General features: G+C 42.1%; 1 protein-coding gene across 1 annotated transcript in view; it reads right to left on the bottom strand.

Annotated features, from left to right (window-relative positions):
- aqp7 (aquaporin 7) overlaps nt 1-20,872 on the bottom strand; it is a 126,641-nt gene that overhangs the window by 96,742 nt on the left and 9,027 nt on the right. The window contains exons 2-4 of the mRNA XM_051930153.1: nt 8,527-8,653; nt 8,156-8,293; nt 3,579-3,697 (exon numbers count right to left, since the gene is read on the bottom strand). Of these exons, the coding sequence (XP_051786113.1) occupies nt 3,579-3,697; nt 8,156-8,293; nt 8,527-8,653 (384 nt within the window). The remainder of the gene's footprint in view (nt 1-3,578; nt 3,698-8,155; nt 8,294-8,526; nt 8,654-20,872) is intronic.

Raw genomic sequence — 20,872 nt, 5'->3', positions numbered from 1 at the left:
AATTATATATTAACTTATATTAAATTATATTTTAACAGTATGACAAAATATTGTACAGCATGTACATTAATCAGCATCATTACAAACTGATCCATTATTTGAAAAAATAAATATTCCACATTTTGGTCCTGCACAGGTCAAAAATGTTAAACACAACTTTAATTTAACAAAGGTATCTGTCTTGTCACAAAACTGTGAAAATTAAGGTGGCCCAACTTTACAGTGCCCATTAAATATCACGGTAAATCCAATTTATCAGATATTGGAGTGGAAATATGCAGGTACTCTTACTGGGCAGGGAAAAACTCGGCTGCATCTTAAAAAAACGCATATGCCTTGTCACAAAACTGTGAAAGGTAAGGTGGCCCATTATGATGTAACTCACTTATACAGGTCCTAATTGTGGAATATTTAGCTTTTCAAAGAATGGACACGATTATATTATGTCAAATAATATACACGTTGTAGATGTGCAAGCATTGGAGCATTTTGGTTAGGGCTTTGTCCTCTAAACCCTGCATTTGTCGGTTCAAGTCCTGATAGTGACACTGTGTGACCATGAATGAGCAAGTCGTTTCGCCTGTCTAGGTGGCGCGGTGCAGGATCGCTGGACATAAGAAATGTAACCAGTAGTAACTAAATGTTATGCTGGATAAAGGCGTCACTCGTAAATGTAGAATATTTTGCCTTAGTTTGCAAAAGCTGTGTGATAAAGTACAGTCGCAGGTTGCAAGCGAGCATGTAGCTGGAAGCGAATAAAAAGACAACCAAATATGTACTTAACTTCAGCCTTGTGTTCATTACAGACTCAATGGACTTCTGTTAAATAGTAGTAATTACCATCAAGTCCTTTCACAAACCTATTATGCGGAAAAAAATACTGCGCTGTTTACACCCAGATCCATCTCCTGTCAGCTTCTCTACACACTCCATGACTCAACCGGCCCCTGATATCTTGTTTCTTGCCCCTCCCATTTTCACTGAAGATCACGTGAACAACCAATATAGTTTGCACGCAGAACCGATATAGTTCATACACAAAGTTGCGATAGGGTGTGCAAGCATAACCAGTATGTTTCGTACGAGAAATCGACATGGTACACACATACAACCAATAGAGTTCAAGCGCAAAACCGATATGTTACACACATGAAACCAATATAAGACGTGCATGAAACGAATATTGTGCATACACAAATCCATCGTTAGACCGGCACAGAACGTAAACCAATATACTGTAGTTCATACGCAAACTGATAAAATGCGACTGTAAACCGATGCAGTTCACTCACAAACCAATAACAATCGTACTGGTACTTTGATATACACACGCGAATCAATATAGTTCATATGCAAACCAGTGCTATGCATATACAAACGGATATAGTTCATGCACAAACCGATAATATACGGACACAAACCAATATACTTCATATGAATGAAACCAGTATTGTTCACACGCAAACCAACCAAGTATGCACGCAAACTGATAGTAATTATCCATAAACCAATAGTGTTCACATGTAAACCAATAGTTTTCGTCAAAAATAAATTATTTTTGGCCTATTTGGCCCCTCATATGTATGAAACACCACAGAAAACACCAAAAACTTTCAGCAGCCTTTCGCGTTTGCAAAGTTCACAATAGCACGTGTCTAGCATGCCCTCAATCACTCAATCCTGGAACCAGGATAAAAGAGACTTTTCGATTTCATGAGAGAGAGAGAGAGGTTAGGAGCACGTGCTGATACAGCGCATTGCCACACCTACCACATAACAAACCAACTCAGGATCCCAGATTAGGACCCGAGTGCAGTCATGCAACAGGTGACACCTCAGCAACACACTAGTTCAGATGGAAATGGAACAGTGTGAGGTTTTTTATGATGGCTGGAGTGCCACCAACCCCCAGGTTTTCCCTGCAGGTTGGAGGGCATACATGCAGGGCTGGATGCAGATTAACGTAATACCCAGGACAGAGCAATTGCAGGTTAGCGTCTCCTGTGGGGTTTACGGGATTCGAACTGGCAACCTTCCGATTGCTCGCGCAAATCCCTAGCCTCAGAGCCACCACTCTGCCTGTGATTTCATGAATAATATAGAAATTATTTGAGGATGAAATTTTTAGTGATGAATGTATATATATATCCCCAAAAGTCTAAATTGAATGAATAAAGGAATGGTGATAACAAAATTATGGGGCATTTAGAATTAAGTGTGAACTCAACTGATTTATTTCAATTATTCTTATATCCAGCAATTGTATCAAAGTTGTTGAACCAATTTAAGACATGAGGAATATCAGCTGCAACATTACTCAAGAATAATAAGATCTCATATGCAGAGAGATGGAATGTCAGGAGCCTCTGTGCAGATATAAGAGATCTCAATACACCTATGAGCTATATTCTCGAGAGATAATGCAAATAGGAGTAGAGAAATATCTATCTATCTATCTATCTATCTATCTATCTATCTATCTATCTATCTATCTATCTATCTATCTATCTATCTATCTATCTATCTATCTATCTATCTATCTATCTATCTATGTTGTGATAGGGAAAAGGTGAAACATTAATGAATTTGTAAGTACAACGGCTGATAGAGAGAAATAAAGTGTTCATCTTGATAAAAAAGCCTTCAAACTCCATGTGAGGTAGAATTGACCTTAGTTAGTTCCAATTTAGCCAGTCAAAAGCTTTCTTGTCCTCTAAAGACAAAAGCACAGGAGATTCTAAATTAAGTACACAAACATTAACATGAAGCAATCTGCATAAATTGTCTCAGGACATGTAAGATTTTACGAGGCTAGTCTGGGTGGACAAACATATGAATTCTGTTCCAAGACAAATAGCTATACAGTAATTGTATCCAGTAACCTATCTGTATTGGTAAAGGAGAGGGGTCAAAAATTCTGACATAATGTAGCATCCTTAGTATGTTTATGCAGTAAAGTAATTACTGCCATGTTCAAGCCAGGACAGAGCTGTGAGTAATGATCAAGAGATAGAGCTTTGCCCTTTTTTGTAACAGAGAGTGTGCTAAGTGTAACTCCCTAAGAGAAAATGGCTCATCAAGTAAGGAATGCTGTTGTTCTGAGATAAAGGAGAAATTAAGGTTAGATAAAAAAATTATATTTCTTCACAGATCTAAATTTACAGTGAGAAAAATAATTGAGAGTAGTCTCCTTGACAGAATATATTATGTATGTCCAGGACATATCAGTGATAGTGATATTCTGAGCTGACTTCACTGACCTCTGTAGTGCTTTACAATATTTTTTCCATTGTTCTTTTGTTGTCTTTTTAAAATAGAAATTAACATTAGTTCTGCATTGACATGCTGAAACTAAGTAAACCAAAAGAGGAATGCTCTTTCATCAGGCCATGTTGGACTGCAATGACAGCAGTTTGTAGCAGTTTTTTTAGGTGTTGAAGAAATGTTTTTTCTTATTATTATTTTACCAGGTCTACTACTACCCTCAATTTGTGCATTCTTCATATTTGCATTTGTGCTTAACAGTTTGAAAAAGTAGGGCCTGTCATTTAAAAGTGAATTAAGATTCCATGTCTCACCTGGTCTATAAAACCTCCTGCTACAGACAAGTAAGGAGCTGGATATGTAGCAAAGATCCCCGCTGTGGCTTTGGGTCCAGTCACCGTGAAGTTTCCACCACAGTAGTCTTGTAAGGCATCTGAATACAGAAGGACAGAGAGACAAAGTGATAATAGACACAGCCACCTCATTATTTCTTTCACTTTTAATTGCTAACAATAAAAGTCACTACTCACACACACAGGGGAATTGTTCAGAACTAAATCTACAGAGGCTGATTATTTTTAACTTATTAAGGTAAAAGGATGTCCCATTTTATAAGAAATTAGCCATATTGATATGAGCACTATACTGTTTTACTTTTTCAAATGGAAATATTTTAATCAAGAGATTTGGTTGATCTGGAGTGTACATGTCTTTTATCCATGGTAGAGAAACCTCACAACAATCATTTTTATGAATGCTTAGCCCAGACCATCCTGTATAATACCAACTTTATAATTGCCAACACAAGGATTTAGAAGATGTTCCCCTTTCTGCTTTTAGTTAGAGTACTTTCTCCACAGTGTCCTAGAATGTGGAAATCAACAGTACCAGACACATAAGATGAGAGCCTATGGTTTGATTGTTACATTTTTGCCAGAGCAATCAAGCGTGCAGAGGCCTTATTACATCCGCTCTCCAAATCAGTGGGACATCACTTCATGCTCCTGTTTTGAACATCTAAAGAAAGATTTTCAACTTTTACAGTTGGAACCAAATAAAGGTCCATTAATGATTAGATAGTAAAAATTTGTGGGTCAAGATAAAGTTGTGGCCCAGCTGGTGTGCTGCAGAACTGGTGAAAAGAAAAGGAGCTCACCAGGGACAGCACATGTGCTGCGGATTTCAGAAGAAATGCAGACATGATTCCTGAATTGTTTCTAGAGTAATGCATACAAATCTAGAAGAAAATCAACTAACATAATTGAAAGAAGATACTTATTGAATTGAACTTCAGTCAACCAACAATTTTTTCTTGTAACTGGTATATAAGAGCCCACATTGAATGCCCACATGTCAGATTACTGTATTAAATAAATAAAATTTATTATTATTACTTATTATTGTTGACTGTTTTGCATTTCATAACTTCACTGAATAAGAACAAGACCCTTGCCTACAGTTAAACAAAATAAATATTTTCAAACCATAAGGAAACCTTTAATCATATCATTTATTATCTTAGAGTCAAATAAAAATGTATTTGACAAATGTGAGCTTGACTGCAGCAACAAGTAGACACAATTAGAGGGTTGTTAATTTTACCATGTCATCTCTTGCATTTTTCTAATTATATTTTTTATTCATTTTCAGTACAGTGCAGTAAATTGCCATATGGACATTCAATTAAATAATGAGCTCATCAAGCGAAAAATCTACGTTATTTTTCTTTCCTGTTTTAGTTGGACTTTCCTAATGTTTCTTGACATGTTTACTTCAAATCAATGATCAATGGAGACGCAACCCCTGCCTCCTGTTTATCTACTCTATATAATTAATTAATTGATTAATTGTTTAATTGTTTGCATTTATATAGCGCTTTTCTCACTACTCAAAGCGCTCAGCAATTGCAGGTTAAGGGCCTTGCTGAAGGGCCCAACAGAACAGAATCTCTTTTGGCATTTACGGGATTTGAACCGGCAACCTTCCGATTGCCAATGCAGATCCCTAGCCTCATGCCTAAAAGTGCAATGAGTTTATATGACGTTTTCATGTCACGTTTTTTGTCACGCTTTAAATCGGGCTTATTTTAAAACCTACATATATGTTTGGTATCATTCTTTTCAGAATTTATCAAACTTGAACCCAGCCACAGGGGATGCATAAACCAGTGTGTTTCTTCATGCCGGTCCCAAGCCCGGATAAATGAGGAGGGTTACGTCAGGAATGGCATCTGGTGTAAAATTTTTCCACATCAATATGCGGAAAACAATACAAATTTCCATACCGAATCGGTTGAGCCCCGGGTTAACAATGACCGCCACCAGTGCTGTTAGCCAACAGGATGCTGGCGGAAATTGGGCTTCTGTTGGCTGAAGAAGAAGAAGGAGAAGAAGAGGGGGGAGACGTGTCCGGAGGCAGGAGGAGAGGAGGAAAGTAAATAGAGTGGAACTGAGGGTTGGAACTTTGAATGTTGGCAGTATGACTGGTAAGGGGAGAGAGTTAGCAGATATGATGGAGAGAAGGAAGGTTGATATATTGTGCGTGCAAGAGACTAAATGGAAGGGGAGTAAGGCCAGGCAGATCGGAGGTGGATTCAAATTGTTCTATCATATATAGGTATGGTGTCACGGAAAGGAATGAAGAAGGTCAGAGGATAGTAGATTTTGCCAAAAGGATGGACATGGCTGTGGCGAATACATATTTTAACAAGAGGGAGGAACATAGGGTTACGTACAAGAGTGGAGGAAGATGCACACAGGTAGATCACATACTATGTAGAAGAGATGATCTGAAGGAGATTGAAGACTGCAAAGTGGTGGCAGAGGAAAGTGTAGTTAAGCAGCATAGGATGGTGGTCTTTAGGATGACGTTGGAGGTCAAGAAGAGGAAGAGAGTGAGGGCAGAGCCAAGGATCAAATGGTGGAAGTTGAAAAAGGAAGACTGCAAGATTGAGTTTAGGGAGGAGGTGAGACAGGCACTGGGTGGCAGTGAAGAATTACCAGACAGCTGGGAAACTAGAGCAGATATAGTAAGGGAGACAGCAAGAGGGTGCTTGGTGTGACATCTGGAAAGAGGAAGGTGGAAAAGGAAAACTGGTGGTGGAATGAGGAAATACAGGAGAGTATACAGAGGAAGAGGATGGTAAAGAAGAAGTGGGATAGTCAGAGAGATGCAGAAAGTAGACAAGAGTACAAGGAGATAAGGCGCAAGGTGAAGAGAGAGGTGGCGAAGTGTAACGGTTGTCACATATTTTTTGTGTTATTTTATCTGTTTCTGCTGCTTGCATCTTTTAGTTTGTCTGAGGGAATATTGTCTTAAGTGATATCTCTTTATGGGGAGCAGGGGGCCAAACCACACCTGTGGGTTCTTGCCAAAACGCGCTTTGGTGTGACGTAAGGGGAGCCGACTTTAAAAGGCAAGGAGGTGCGTATTTTAAAGGAATGAGAAAAAAGATTGTTTAAGAAGGAGCTGAGAAGGTGAATGTAAACAAGAAGCTATAGGTAAAGCACATAAGGCTCTGTAATAATAATGGTTGGGCGCACGGAAAAGGAGTGCAGACTAATCTGAGAGGATCTTCGGAGCGCACGGCCTTACTTTGCATTTATGATGCGGGCGTTGGCCATGGACGGAAGCTAACACCAAGACACCCGGGTGAGACGGACTTCAACTTTCAAGAAAGGAATCATCGCCAGGCTGGCAAGATCGCTTCTTTTACATATAGATACAGTGTACGAGTCAGCGGAACATATCTGACTTGATTGCTGGATTTATCATAGACTTCCCAGGCCGTGTGGAATAGAGACTTAAAACAAAGTTAATATAAAAGGCTTTTAAATGTTCGAAGTGCCACGCGAGATGCAGAAATTCATCAGCTGATCAAGCAAAGAGGAGGTAAAAAAACTGTATTTGTTTCCCATTGTAACACCGTTTAAAAGGGGGGGTTTCGGAGGAGCGATCGTGTCTCCTTGGGGTGTGTTCCGCCCACCTCTTCACAATGGGAGCGACAGAGACGCAAAATGGCTGGCGAGTAGCGCAGAAAAGGGAAGGTTGGCGAGCGCAGTGAGTCTGGATGGGATGTGACAGAGCATACTCAAGCACACCCCCAAACTAGGCCAATCTTTCATTAGACTACTTAGAATGACTCTGGCAAACCACATTCCATGCCAAAGACCTATGCAAGTACAAGAAAAACATGCAAACTCCATAAACACAGGACTGATATTTGAACCCAGGTCCCTCAAATTCAGAGGCAGCAATTGTTTCCTTTGTGCCACTGTGGTATCCATACATCTATTCTTGTTTTGGGTCTTAAGGAACATACACAGATGGCAGTGATTAATTGGCTCAGTCCTGGACAGAATGGTAGTCCTTTGCAGATAACATCCAGACCAACAGTCTCTCATACAGGGCCAGTTGAAAGTTGCCAGTAAGCCAATCTTGTGTATTTAGGATGTGGGTGTAAACTAAGGTATCATGAGAAAATCTGAAAAGGTCATAAGAAGAACATATAAAAATCTGCACTAAAAGTGACAGGGTAGAAATTTTAATCTGAAGTAGAAGCTGTGAGGAAAAAGCAGTAACCACTGTAGTACAATGCCACTCACAGATGATCTGATAAATAAAGCAGTACCCAAGATGAATTGGCACTTGTGATAATCATGTCTCACAATGTTTAAGGGTTGACATTCACAGTACAAGTTGTGGCCAATTGCTGCTTTTTAATACATTTATGGGACTGACGTACTCCATTCACCAGTTTTGGTGTTCTAACCTTTTACAACCCCAAAGCTAGGCATTCCATAAGAATTCACTCAGCACCTGCCATTACATTACCATTCAAATGCATTAATGCTTGTAGAGTACACTCTGCCAAGAGAATGTCAACACTAACCATAATAAAGCCAGAAGATGGTGACTGCAGCCAAAAAGGAGCCCAGTAATTGTCCCAGTGCATATACTGGCAGCTTCTTCCAAAACAGATTTCCTATTAGGCACATTGCAAATGTCACTGAAGTGTTCATGTGAGCTCCTAAATAAAGCAAAACTAAAATCAGATCAAAAATATTGATGGCATATGGAAGAGAGGTGCAATAGAGGATGACACAAAATGAAATCAGAGAGCATCCAGGAAAAAGCAGCTGGTTTAAAAGCAGTAGACTTGACCAACACTTGTCAAATAAAGAGGGAACATAGAGAAAAGAGCAAACATTCCACCTTTCATTCTCTTTCGCTCAATTTGCATTGAGTTATTTGGAAACTTACCTGAGACCCCACCACCAATGTGAATGCCCATGGTGACTCCAAGACCAAAGCCCAGGTTTATACTTAAGTAGTTACCATAGGAATCACCTCCCATGACCACCTGAGCAACTGAGCCTAAGCCAAAGAGCTGTGGAGAACAAAAAAACACAGGCATGAAAAATTACCAAGGGATGGGAGCCAATAACTTCAGCCGGCTAAAGTTACTTCCTTTACACTTAAAAATAAAGGTGTCAGAGTGGTTCTTCAGAGAGACCGTTTTTGGTTTCCAAAAGACACGTCCACATAAAGTTCCAGAAAAAAACCTTTTTTATTTAGGTCTGTAACAGGCTCCATACACTAAATAACCATAAACAGACCATAAATAACCATAAATAGATGACAACAGATTTGTGAAATACCAATGGGTCATGATTTTAAAATGACTCTTACTGTAAAAACTCAGGTTCTGCATGCAATACCACAGGCTAAGTCCAAGTTTTCAAAATCTGTTACTGTCCTGTTATAGCCTACCACAAATGAAATATTTCAGGTTTTATTTCTACATATTAGGAAGTTTTTTAAAGCACAAAGAACCAACTTTTTATACAAAGATACCTTCCCTGAATTAAATGTTTGTCAGGTAATGGCTCTATAAGGAACCACACAATCCAGTAAAGAACCATACAGTGTTCTATTAAAAAACATTATTTTTAAGAGTGTAGGATTAGTTTGGTGTTTTGATATCAGGGTTATCTTCACAATAGTATCTTGTGCTCCATAGCATGGGGCACTTACTTTGTTTGGTAAATTTGTATTTCATTAAAAAATTACACCAAGTAAGTTTAAAGATCAAACATGAAATGCAAGCCTTAAACCTACTGATCAGATTGAAGGAGATGTTCAGGTATTTTGATTCATGTTTTTAGACATATTAAATATGTCCTTATTCAAAGGAAAATTACATTTTTTGAAAGAAGTAAGGATGTCTTTGCTTTATTATGTAATTTATTTTCAATCCTAGGAACATGCTCACTGGTAGTTGGCTTCCTGAAAGCTAAAATTACCAATTAATTTTCATAGTAGTTCATCCATCCATCCATTTTCCAACCCGCTGAATCCGAACACAGGGTCACGGGGGTCTGCTGGAGCCAATCCCAGCCAACACAGGGCACAAGGCAGGAACCAATCCCGAGCAGGGTGCCAACCCACCGCAGGACACACACAAACACACCCACACACCAAGCACACACTAGGGCCAATTTAGAATCGCCAATTCATAGTAGTTCTTACCTGTTAATTTCATTTTTATGGTTATGCTATTTTCAACAATCATCTGTCACACATCTCTACTCACTTGTAGTTCATAACACATCACTTGCCACTCATCACTACTCAATTTTCCATCAATATGCATCACTTGTCAAGGTTATTATTGTAAACGAAAACTAAAATGAAGACCAAAAAAATGAAGACCAACTAAAATGAAAACCAAAACTATTAATAAGAAAACTTTTTCATAAACAAACAAAATAATTGGAAATGCCAAGATGAAATACAAAAACTACATGAAACTCTTAAAATACCTAAAAACATTAGGTGAAATAAAATAAAAATAAAAAAAATATTAAGGAGGCCTTTTCAACACCTTTATGATTAATTCGAGATAACTTGAATGGAACTAGCATTTTTACCTCATAGCACCAGAGGTTCACGCTTGAACATACACTGTATTGGTTACTGAAAGTAATAATGACATATATCCAGTATTCAATTGGGCAACATGTAGCCTTCCACAATTGCTTCTAATAAATAGCTTCATCTATAGATGTGTAATTGTGTACTTGTTAATTTTCACAAGAAGGTAAGCATTCCAAAGTATTAGTAACAAATCAGTAAAGCTACCGGGTGGTGCAGTTTTTAGTGAGACGAGAATTTGTGCCAAGAGATTTAACTACGCCCGGGGCTGGAAATAAAAGACAAAGAGTAGATGACAAAGTAGAGCGTCGTAAAGAATTCAAAAACATTGGTGCGATACGCATGCAGAGCAGGATATAGATAATGAAAGTACTAAAATTTGAAAGTCTCAAAAAAATTATAGTAAAGATCGCATTAGCACAAACAAACGGAAATTATTACTTGGTGAAATAATGGAACAGCGAAAAGAGATTGAATATATTGTTCGGATTTAAGCTTTAAGTTGGAGACTTGTAGATCGTCTAATTCGTGTTGTCATCAGGGAAAAGTAGTGTTTCTTCCCAATGAAGAGGCGTATCCGTGAGAATTAAAAGATTTTTTGGTTGGTGAAAGTGAAATCCACATACGCGAGCGGCAGAGACACGAAGTGGTTGGCACATAGCACATGCCGTGGGGGTGGGGGGGGGGGGTTGGTTGGTGAGCAAAGTGAGCAGGGGGCAAAGCCCAGTGTACCCCAGTGTAGTCTAAAATAAAAATGAATGCCTAATATTCAGTACAGCAGTTTCTAAATGTAAATATAAAGAAGTTAGCTGTTGTAAAGAGATAACGTTTGGATGGTTTTGTTACAATATGCAGCAATAAAATAAAGTAATCATAGTACATTTACAAATACTAATATGTCTGACTTTCCATTCAGGATTTCAGGATACTTCCTTTATCATTTGCAGGGTCAATAGTTGAACGAAAGTTCTTCTTGACAGCACAGGGTGAACAGTACAAACTATCTCTGGATGAGAAACCAATCCAGTCAATGTGTCACATGGCACCTTTACATATGCCAATCATTCCACAGACACATGGGGAAAACATGCAAACTCCATGCCATCACTTTCAGTAACCAAAATAGTGCACGTTCATTCCTCCACACAGACCTTCACCAGGCTGGAATCAAGCCTCAAGCTCTGGAGCTGAAAGGTATGAAAACAATCTCCATGTCTCCTCATCAGACACTTTAAGAACATCTGCACCAAATAACTTGATTAAAACTAAATGTACAGTGCATATAAATGTTTTCACCCAAATGGGAGTTTTCACAATTTCTTATTTTTCAGCATTGAATCACAGTGAACCTAATTTGACTTTTATGACACTTATCAGCAGAAACAGACTCTTTAATGTCAAAGAAAAAACAGATCTCTGTAAAGTGATCTAAATTAATTACAAATATAAAACACAAAATAATTATTAATCATTTTGCAGTGATCTGTAATCACATTTGATGTTAAAGAGTGTTTTTCAGTTTATCAAAATAAAAAATCAACTCTGGCTCAATGTTGCATAATAATAAAAATGTGAAACTTCCAAGAAAGTGAATATTGGCACAGCTCCTGTCCACAGATTACAGACAAGGGGACAAAAGCACATGCCTGTGTGATTCTACCAGTGGAAAACAAGCAATATCTTTGTGAAATCATACAATCATGTTTATGAACTTGTAGCGGGGCCACATAAGTGTTAAATGTCAGTACCGAGTGCGTCTCGTTTCATTGTCCCGTTTACTGTTTATGTGCATCAGTTAATGCCGTCCCCGAAAAAGGGGATGGATGATGGAAGGAGACCACAGCCGCCAACCTGGAAAACACCTGTTTACAATCAATCAATCCCAGCCGTCACAGGACTATATAAGCCAGCAGGAGGAGAAGGAAGGAAGGAGAGAAGGAGATTTTTCATTCACGACCACGAACCAACTGTACCAGTATTGTCCACATCGCGCATATCCATCCAGTTTGTTTTTCCATCAGCCGGATTTATTTCAAGGACCTCACCACGAGAGACCCCGGGGTAGGACTTAATCATCCACCACACATACGAGGATTCATGGTGAGGCTGTTCCATTTTTTCCGGGGAGAATCAAACATCGCAATTTCACTAATTCAGTCATCCGCTTTCAGGACAGTTTCTTTATTACCGGACTCACGTTCTCATTCATTTTCAGTTTATCATTCATTGTTGTTATTCGTGTTGTGTGTTTATTTGTTACAGGGACAAGGGAGGGTTTTTGTTGTATATATATATATATATATATATATATATATATATTTGGTGGTGTCTTGTTATTGCTGGGGTGGAGGGATATTTATATTTATATGTTTCTATTTTTCTATTTCATTTCACTTAATACATATAATCTGTTTAATTTTACATCCTGTTTTTGTGTGCTCATATTTTTCACCGTCAATTGTGGGGGGGAAAAGTTCAATTGGTAAGAAGTACGGCTTGATAGTTAGATCATTTCTCAGTAAATTATCCAGGCCACTGGTCTTGGAGGTGTAGCTGCCGGCTGGGTAAAAGGGGTCGGCCGTTACATAAAGTGGTGCCCTCTCTGAGGAAATCTTGATAAATATCTATCACTGTCTGCCTTTAAACATTTTCCCCAATTAATATGTCTATAGTGCGTGCCGAGCAGGATGACGCCATTGCTTCGCCGCGGTGTGGTGATGGAGTAGCCGGGGCGCGGCACGTCACAGTCAGAGCGTGTTCAGCGGTGCAGGAGGTGGTGGATTCATTGCAGTCGCTGTACCTTGAAGATCACCATGGACCTGAGGAGGAATGCCTGGAGGATGTCTCGCCTCCGTGGGAAGATCTGGCGCAACAACTAACCCGGCTGGATGAGAAAGTCCGCGAGGTTGCTGAAAGTGCGCTCGGGCGCGAAGATGCCTTGCGGGCTCGCATCAGCAGCTCCCAGGAGGAAATAAAAGAATACCTCAATGAACAAGTTCAACTCCTGGGGCGGGAAATCGTGTTGTGCCTCCAGAGGCGGGATCAACGCTGGCAAGAAACTCTTCAGGGGGAGGTCCGAAGGAGTCTCCAGATGTTACGTCAGTCACCCTGTCATTCAACGCCATACGGGTCTCGTGGGGGGGGGGGGTGAATACATCAATCGGCCCTCTGTTCCTGGGATGCGCCTTTCCTTTCCAAAGTTGGGGGCCCCTTATAACATCGATGATGTCCTCAACTTTGTGGAAGAAGGAGAGGCGTACCTGGCTGTTAACCCTTTAACCCCAGAAGAGCTTATGGGGGTGATAGGGGCATCCCTCTCGGGGCCGGTGCGGAGCTGGTGGCTGACGGCCAAGAAGAACATTAAAGACTGGGGATCCTTTCGTCGATCTTTCCTCGTGGCTTTTCTTCCGGAAGATTATGAATCCGAACTGGAGGACAAGCTGCGATCCATGGTGCAACTGCCTTCGCAATCCATCTGGGACTTCGCCTATGAATATCGGGCTTTGTGTTTGAAGTGGCGGCCGGCTATGTCTGAAGAAGAGGTGGTCCGCCGCATTCTTAATGCCTGTAACCCGCGGTTAGCTGGGGGTCTCAGGGGGGTTGTGGGGTCGGTGGAAGACCTGGTGAAGGTGGGCTCACAAGTGGAACGGGACTGGGGAAACTCAAAAATGTACTGGAACAAGGTACAAGCCAGTACACGAGAAACCCAGCCCCTAAAACCCCAGCGAGCCAAACCTTGCCGGTCGGAAGCCGATCTCGCCATCATGCAAGTGAGTACGTCCCTCCTGATCGTCCCAGTGAAGCTGCGGGGGTGGCAGGTGGATGCGGTGGTGGATACAGGGAGCGATCACACCTTAATCCGCTCAAGCATGTGGAAGAAGATTAGCCGACCGACAGACAACTTAACATCTGCCCCGTCTGTCCGATTTGTATTGGCAGATGGGAGTGAACACAGAGCCCTGGGCAAAGTCCCCTTGAGGTACAGTGTACTCTCCACCACCTGGGAAATGGAAACGTATGTCCTGGATGACCGGCACCTGTCCGTCCCATTACTCCTTGGGCTGGACTCTTTAACCACCATGAGGATGACCATCCATCTCAGTCCCAGGGGGTATACGGTGCCAGGGGAAGGGGTATGCGATTTCATACATAAATCAAAAGAAGATCTGGGCTCGGAATTCATTGGCTTCTACGCGGCAGTGAGGAGTGACGTAAGCACCTCGGCGGCAGCCCCTGTGGAGGAACAGCCCGAAGAGGTGAGGCCGGTGCTGAAGAAGTGGGCCGAGGTGTGGACTGAGAAATTAGGAGTCACCCGTGGAGTTACCCACGTGATCCACACCTCGGATGAAGTTCCAATAAGGCACCGAGCTTACCGTGTTTCTCCACTAAAAAAGGGCATAATTAAAGAACACCTTGATCGAATGCTCGCCGAGGGAATAATCGAACCATCTTCCTCCTCCTGGGCGTCCCCTGTGGTCCTCGTGAAGAAGACGGATGACACCTATCGTTTCTGCGTGGACTACAGGGGGGTTAACGGGAAGACGAGCCTGGACGCATATCCCATGCCCCTGGTTCATGAGATTCTAGAGTCACTGCATGGAACTGCAGTTTTCAGCACACTAGACCTCCGCAGTGGCTATTGGCAGGTGCCGATGGACGAGGGGAGTAAGAAGAAGACGGCAGTCATCACCCCTGAAGGCTTGTTCCAGTTCAAAGTCATGCCTTTTGGGCTTAAAAATGCTGGGGCCACCTTCCAGTGGCTCATGGAGCAAGTCCTGAGGGGGTTGATAGGCAAGATCTGCTTTGTATACATCGACGACGTCATTATTTACTCCCCTTCTATTAAACAACATCTCCAGGACCTCGACACCATCTTCCAACGATTACATCAAGTGCACCTTACGCTGAACACGAAGAAGTGTACCTTCATTCAACCCCACATACGCTTCCTCGGGCACATTCTTTCATCTGAGGGGGGTCGCTGTAGACCCCGAGAAGACCTTAGCCATCCGAGACTACCCCACGCCCACGGATTTGAAATCTTTGCAACGTTTCCTTGGGTTAGTGGGGTGGTATCATAAGTTCATTCCCCAGATGGCTGATACAGCGGCTCCCTTGAACAACCTAAGAAAAAAAGATGTCCCGTGGGAGTGGACAACAGAGTGCCAGGACGCGGTCGAGCAACTAAAGAGCCACCTTCAAGAGCCGCCCGTTCTGGCCCAGCCAGATCCGCAGGTCACTTTCCAGGTACAAACAGATGCCAGCAACCTGGGGCTTGGCGCCGTGCTCACTCAGAAAATCCACCAGGCTGAACACGTCATCGCTTACGCCTCTCGAGCCTTGCACAGCGCCGAGCTCAATTATTCGACAGCTGAAAAAGAGTGTTTGGCTGTCGTGTGGGCTGTGGAAAAATGGAGACACTATCTGGAGGGGGTTGAATTTGAAATGTACACCGACCATCACGCTCTGACCTGGGTATTTAATCACCCGAAGACCTCCTCCCGTCTAACCAGGTGGGTATCCGCCTCCAGAACTTCACTTTCAATGTGACCTATCGGAAGGGCTGTGGCAATATTGTGCCTGATGCTCTGTCCAGGGTGTCAGAGCCACCGGGGATGGTGTGTATGGCAGAGGCAAAGAAGATGATCCTCCCTCTGCCAAGAAGCCTTGAAGACCTGGCTCAAACACAAGCCACCAGTCCATTCTGCCAGAGCATCAGGGAGGGACTGGAGCAGCAGCGTACCGACCGGGTACACTTCGTGGACCTCCAGGGGGTTCTGTACAGGACCACTCCATCCTCCCTTGGGGGTCTGCAACACCAACTAGTCGTCCCGGAAGGGCTCATCCCAGACTTCCTAACTTACTATCATGACAGTCCTTTAGGTGGTCACCTTGGAAGGACAAAAACTTTATTAAAGATCCTGGGGGTTGCGTGGTGGCCGTCTGTCCGGAAAGACGTTTGCCACCACGTGAAGAAGTGCATCACCTGCCAGCAGCTCAAAAACCCACCTGGTAAACCCGGCAGGATTTCTGCAATCGACAATCGCGGATGGACCGGGGGAGACTTTGGGAGTCGACCTGATGGGGCCTTTTCCTGTTACCAGCTCGAGGAAGACCGTCCTGATGGTGGTGATTGATTATTTTTCAAAGTGGGTGGAGCTGTTTGCCTTAACGGACGCAAAAACTAACAAGATCTGCTCCACCCTGAAGAACGAAATCTTCACCCGCTGGGGGGTGCCGAAGAACATCGTCTCAGACCGGGGTCCGCAGTTCACGAGCTCTCTATTAGATGAACTTTATACAGCCTGGGGAGTGAAGAAAAACCTGACAACAGCTTACCATCCCCAGGCTAACATGACAGAGCGAGTGAACCGGACCCTGAAGAACATGATCGCCTCCTATGTGGGTGAACGCCATCAGGATTGGGATAAATGGCTCCCCGAGCTCCGGTTTGCCCTGAACACCGCTGTGCATGAAGCCACAGGTGAGACGCCTGCTTTGGTTGCGCTGGGCAGACAGCTAAAGGGCCCGCTTGACCGACTCCTTCCCAGAGCCCCTAATCCAGAAACCACCAGTTACAATAACCTATTTAAAATGGAGGAATTACGGCGGAGAATCCAACAGAGGTTGGTGAGTTCGACATCCAGACATGCCAAGTCATATAATGCCCGGCGTAAGGAAGCGCACTTTCAGCCGGGTGATTTGGTCTGGATTAGAGCTCACCATCTCTCGGATGCCAGCAAAAGGTTCTCCGCCAAGCAAGCGCCTAAATGGTTAGGTCCGGCCAAAATCATTTCTCAAACGGGTCCCGTTAATTTCCAGTTTCAAAGGGGTATCGGCACTGACTCCAAGATAGACACTATCCATGTGGCCAATCTCAAGCCGTACTTCGGCCCTCCCTTGTCCAAGGTTGGGGGGGGGGAATGTAGCGGGGCCACATAAGTGTTAAATGTCAGTACTGAGTGCGTCTCGTTTCATTGTCCCGTTTACTGTTTATGTGCATCAGTTAATGCCGTCCCCGAAAAAGGGGACGGATGATGGAAGGAGACCACAGCCGCAAACCTGGAAAACACCTGTTTACAATCAATCAATCACAGCCGTCACAGGACTATATAAGCCAGCAGGAGGAGAAGGAAGGAAGGAGAGAAGGAGATTTTTCATTCACGACCACGAACCAACTGTACCAGTATTGTCCACATCGCACATATCCATCCAGTTTGTTTTTCCATCAGCCGGATTTATTTCAAGGACCTCACCACGAGAGACCCCGGGGTAGGACTTAATCATCCACCACACATACGAGGATTCATGGTGAGGCTGTTCCATTTTTTCCGGGGAGAATCAAACATCGCAATTTCACTAATTCAGTCATCCGCTTTCAGGACAGTTTCTTTATTACCGGACTCACGTTCTCATTCATTTTCAGTTTATCATTCATTGTTGTTATTTGTGTTGTGTGTTTATTTGTTACAGGGACAAGGGAGGGTTTTTGTTGTGTGTATATATATATATATATATATATATATTTGGTGGTGTCTTGTTATTGCTGGGGTGGAGGGATATTTATATTTATGTTTCTATTTTTCTATTTCATTTCACTTAATACATCTGTTTAATTTTACATCCTGTTTTTGTGTGCTCATATTTTTCACCGTCGATTGTGGGGGGGAAAAGTTTAATTGGTAAGAAGTATGGCTTGATAGTTAGATTATTTCTCAGTAAATTATCCAGGCCACAGGTCTTGGGAGTATAGTTGCCGGCTGGGTAAAAGGGGTCGGCCGTTACAAACTAACACACTAATTATGTGTTAACCCTAACCCTAATGTGAATTTCCCCTTGGGATTAATAAAGTATCCTATCTATCTATCTATATCTATCTATTGTGATGGACGACCGGCTACAGACTCCGGTCGCCACCCCCAGGCCGCCAGGAGGAGCCCTCCGGACAGCATGATCGTGCCACGAGTTCCAGCAGGGCCTCATGGACTATGTAGTTTGTATATACAGCCCTGCTGGATACCTTGGGGACCACCGGGAGTCACTGTAGGGGGGCTCGTGGGCTCTTATGTGCCCTATAACCCGGGAGTACGTCACAGTCACGTGACCGGAAGGAACGACGTGCTCCTGGGTTGAAGAAAAGGACTGTTTACCCTGACCCGGAAGGGAAAAGGAACTGTGGACTGATTGGGCAGGAACACCTCCGGGTCAGGGTGTATAAAAGGATTGTGGGAAAGCCCAGACACTGAGCTGAGCTGGGAGGTAGGAGGGCGAAGTGTCTGGGCGAGGAGGATTGTTTATTGAGAAAGAGAATTGTGTAGTTTATGAGTGAGGAGTGGAGGGTGCTTTGTGCACGGTACAGTAGTAAAATAAATACTATTTATACATTCACCTGGTGTTCAGAGTGGTACCTGAGGGTTCAAGAGGTGGATTACCCCTCAATCTGTTACACTATCTAATTGTTGGGAAATAGTATACTTCTGTTGCAAAACAGTACAGATGTTTTTTTTTTTCCTGAGTGGCTAAAATAAGCTTCAGCAACAGACTGAGGTTGCTCAGAACAGCTGTCATATTCATTAAAAAATAAATATTTGACAGATAATTGAATAAACCAATGATGTTGCACATACAGCTCATTTACCTAAATCCCACCCCAATCCCTCTTTCATGTCCACTTCTCAACTTTGATTGGTTTGCTAAAAAGGGATAAAAGTGAAAGATAATGAGGGAGAAATACTGATGTAATGTATAGTAAATGACAAGTGATGTATTATGAGCTACAAGTGAGTAGTGATTCATGAGGAAAAATACACAATGAGTGAAAAGTGACTAGTGAAGAATGACACATGATACATGACACATTAATCCTGATGCTTGATGACAGGAGGAGTGAAAAATGACAATATTATAAAATGGACAGTGAATCATTCTAAAAATGCATGCCAATGCTCAACAGAGCAGGTTTGCTACTTCTAGTGTGGAAAACTTGGATGTGCTTGACTACAGGACCACTTTTTCCAAATTTCTTGAGTTTTCCAGTTGAAGTTACTTTTTAACTGTGTGCTATATGTGTATGCATGTCAGCAAGCCCAGCACTGGATAGCTTCCATAACAGATGGAGTAAATGGACTTGGGAGAATTAATTGACACTTAAATGCATAACAGCAAAAGTGCCCAGTCAGAACAGCTTTGTTCCTAAATATTTTACAGCTCATGTACTGACAGTTCCAGCAGGTGTTGAATTTGGATAAGAAAAAAAGCTAAAACAATATATTTTTTCTTCTTATCTGCCCTTTATAGGCTCGTTAATCCCATCTTTAAATCTGAATTGCTTCAGTTAGAGGCTTTTCTGTAGCACACATGACACTATAACATGACATTCTCCAGCTGTCCAATGTGCCAATAAAAACCATAAGCCACTGATTTGTCATCTTAATTAAAATGAAATTAAGCACCTGAGTTTTGTGTTCTGTTGTTATGTGAGCAACTCAAATATTTTTTTAGCCTGTTGCTAATCTTTACATGCCAGTTGCTTCACAAGGAGAAAATGGATCCACTTTGTACAGAAAATGAGACAAATCTGCTTCTTGTGGATCAGCCAATGGCAGGAACAGAGAAGCCTATTGACTTTTGGATAAATATTTTACCAGAAGCAAGGCATGACTGCCTTGACTTTGATGTTTTCCCTGGTTTTACTGCTACCTTTGACCTGATTTTGCAAAAAACAGAAAAGCTGCTCAGGATTCTCAGGGAAGGATTGGGTTACAAAATATGCAGAACAGTAGACAGGTTCACAGGGCAATGTCTACTTTGAGCAATATTCTTCTAGTTTAATGAATAAACTACAACAACGTAAAAATAGTAAAGGTAGATTATAAGGAGAAAAGTCAACCGGTATTAAGGAGTGAGGTTAAGGTGCAGGACAGGGCAGGCACATGTGGCTACAAGGTGTCTTTGGACTTTTCCTCATATGAGGTTTACTTCATGCACAAGAAGCTGCTCCTTGGGCATAACTTACGTGATTTAAATGCAGAGCCAGGAAAAAGCCCAAAAGCTGAACAGTTTGGATGCTTAGGATATCAGGCAGTGGGTGCAACATGCATGTAGGAGTGAGGGATGTCTAAGGAAGACTCAAAGGACAGGGACACATGGCTCACAGATGACTGAAACCAAGGATGTGCCTGGTTTGATTCTATCCATCTCAATGTCCTACTAATTATTAGTAGTAAAAAAAGGCTAAAACTATGAGAGCCTAAAATTGTTAGCAAGTACAGTTGCTTTTAGGCCAAACTGCTAACTGAATTAACAGTGAGTATCAGTAACTGGCACCTGATCTGCAATATGCAAAATATATGTTGGAAATCACTTCTTCTTTGAGTCCAAAAAAGTTAGGTTTAGCATTATTCAGGCCCCTTTATTGAGAACATTGTGCTAAAATGCTCTAAAGATTTACAATTACAACTTGTACATGTTTCAACTTTTAATGGTTTGGGTACAAGCAGTTTAAGCCACTTGCTCAGGCTGCCACAGTAAAGGATTTATGAAAGCAGAGTTGGAGACTAAAGCATTGATGAATCTTGTCTTTGTAGGTGTGAGGTTCAAGTTAGAGGTCTTATTGTCCAGGGAAGCATGTTGACATGGACACCATCACCACCACCACCATTGCCTGTATTAC

This window comes from Erpetoichthys calabaricus, chromosome 7, assembly GCF_900747795.2.
Source record: "Erpetoichthys calabaricus chromosome 7, fErpCal1.3, whole genome shotgun sequence".
NCBI classification, from domain to species: Eukaryota; Metazoa; Chordata; class Cladistia; order Polypteriformes; family Polypteridae; genus Erpetoichthys; species Erpetoichthys calabaricus.
Note: the sequence above shows the minus strand (reverse complement) of the source record. Positions and strands in the feature narration are given on the sequence as shown.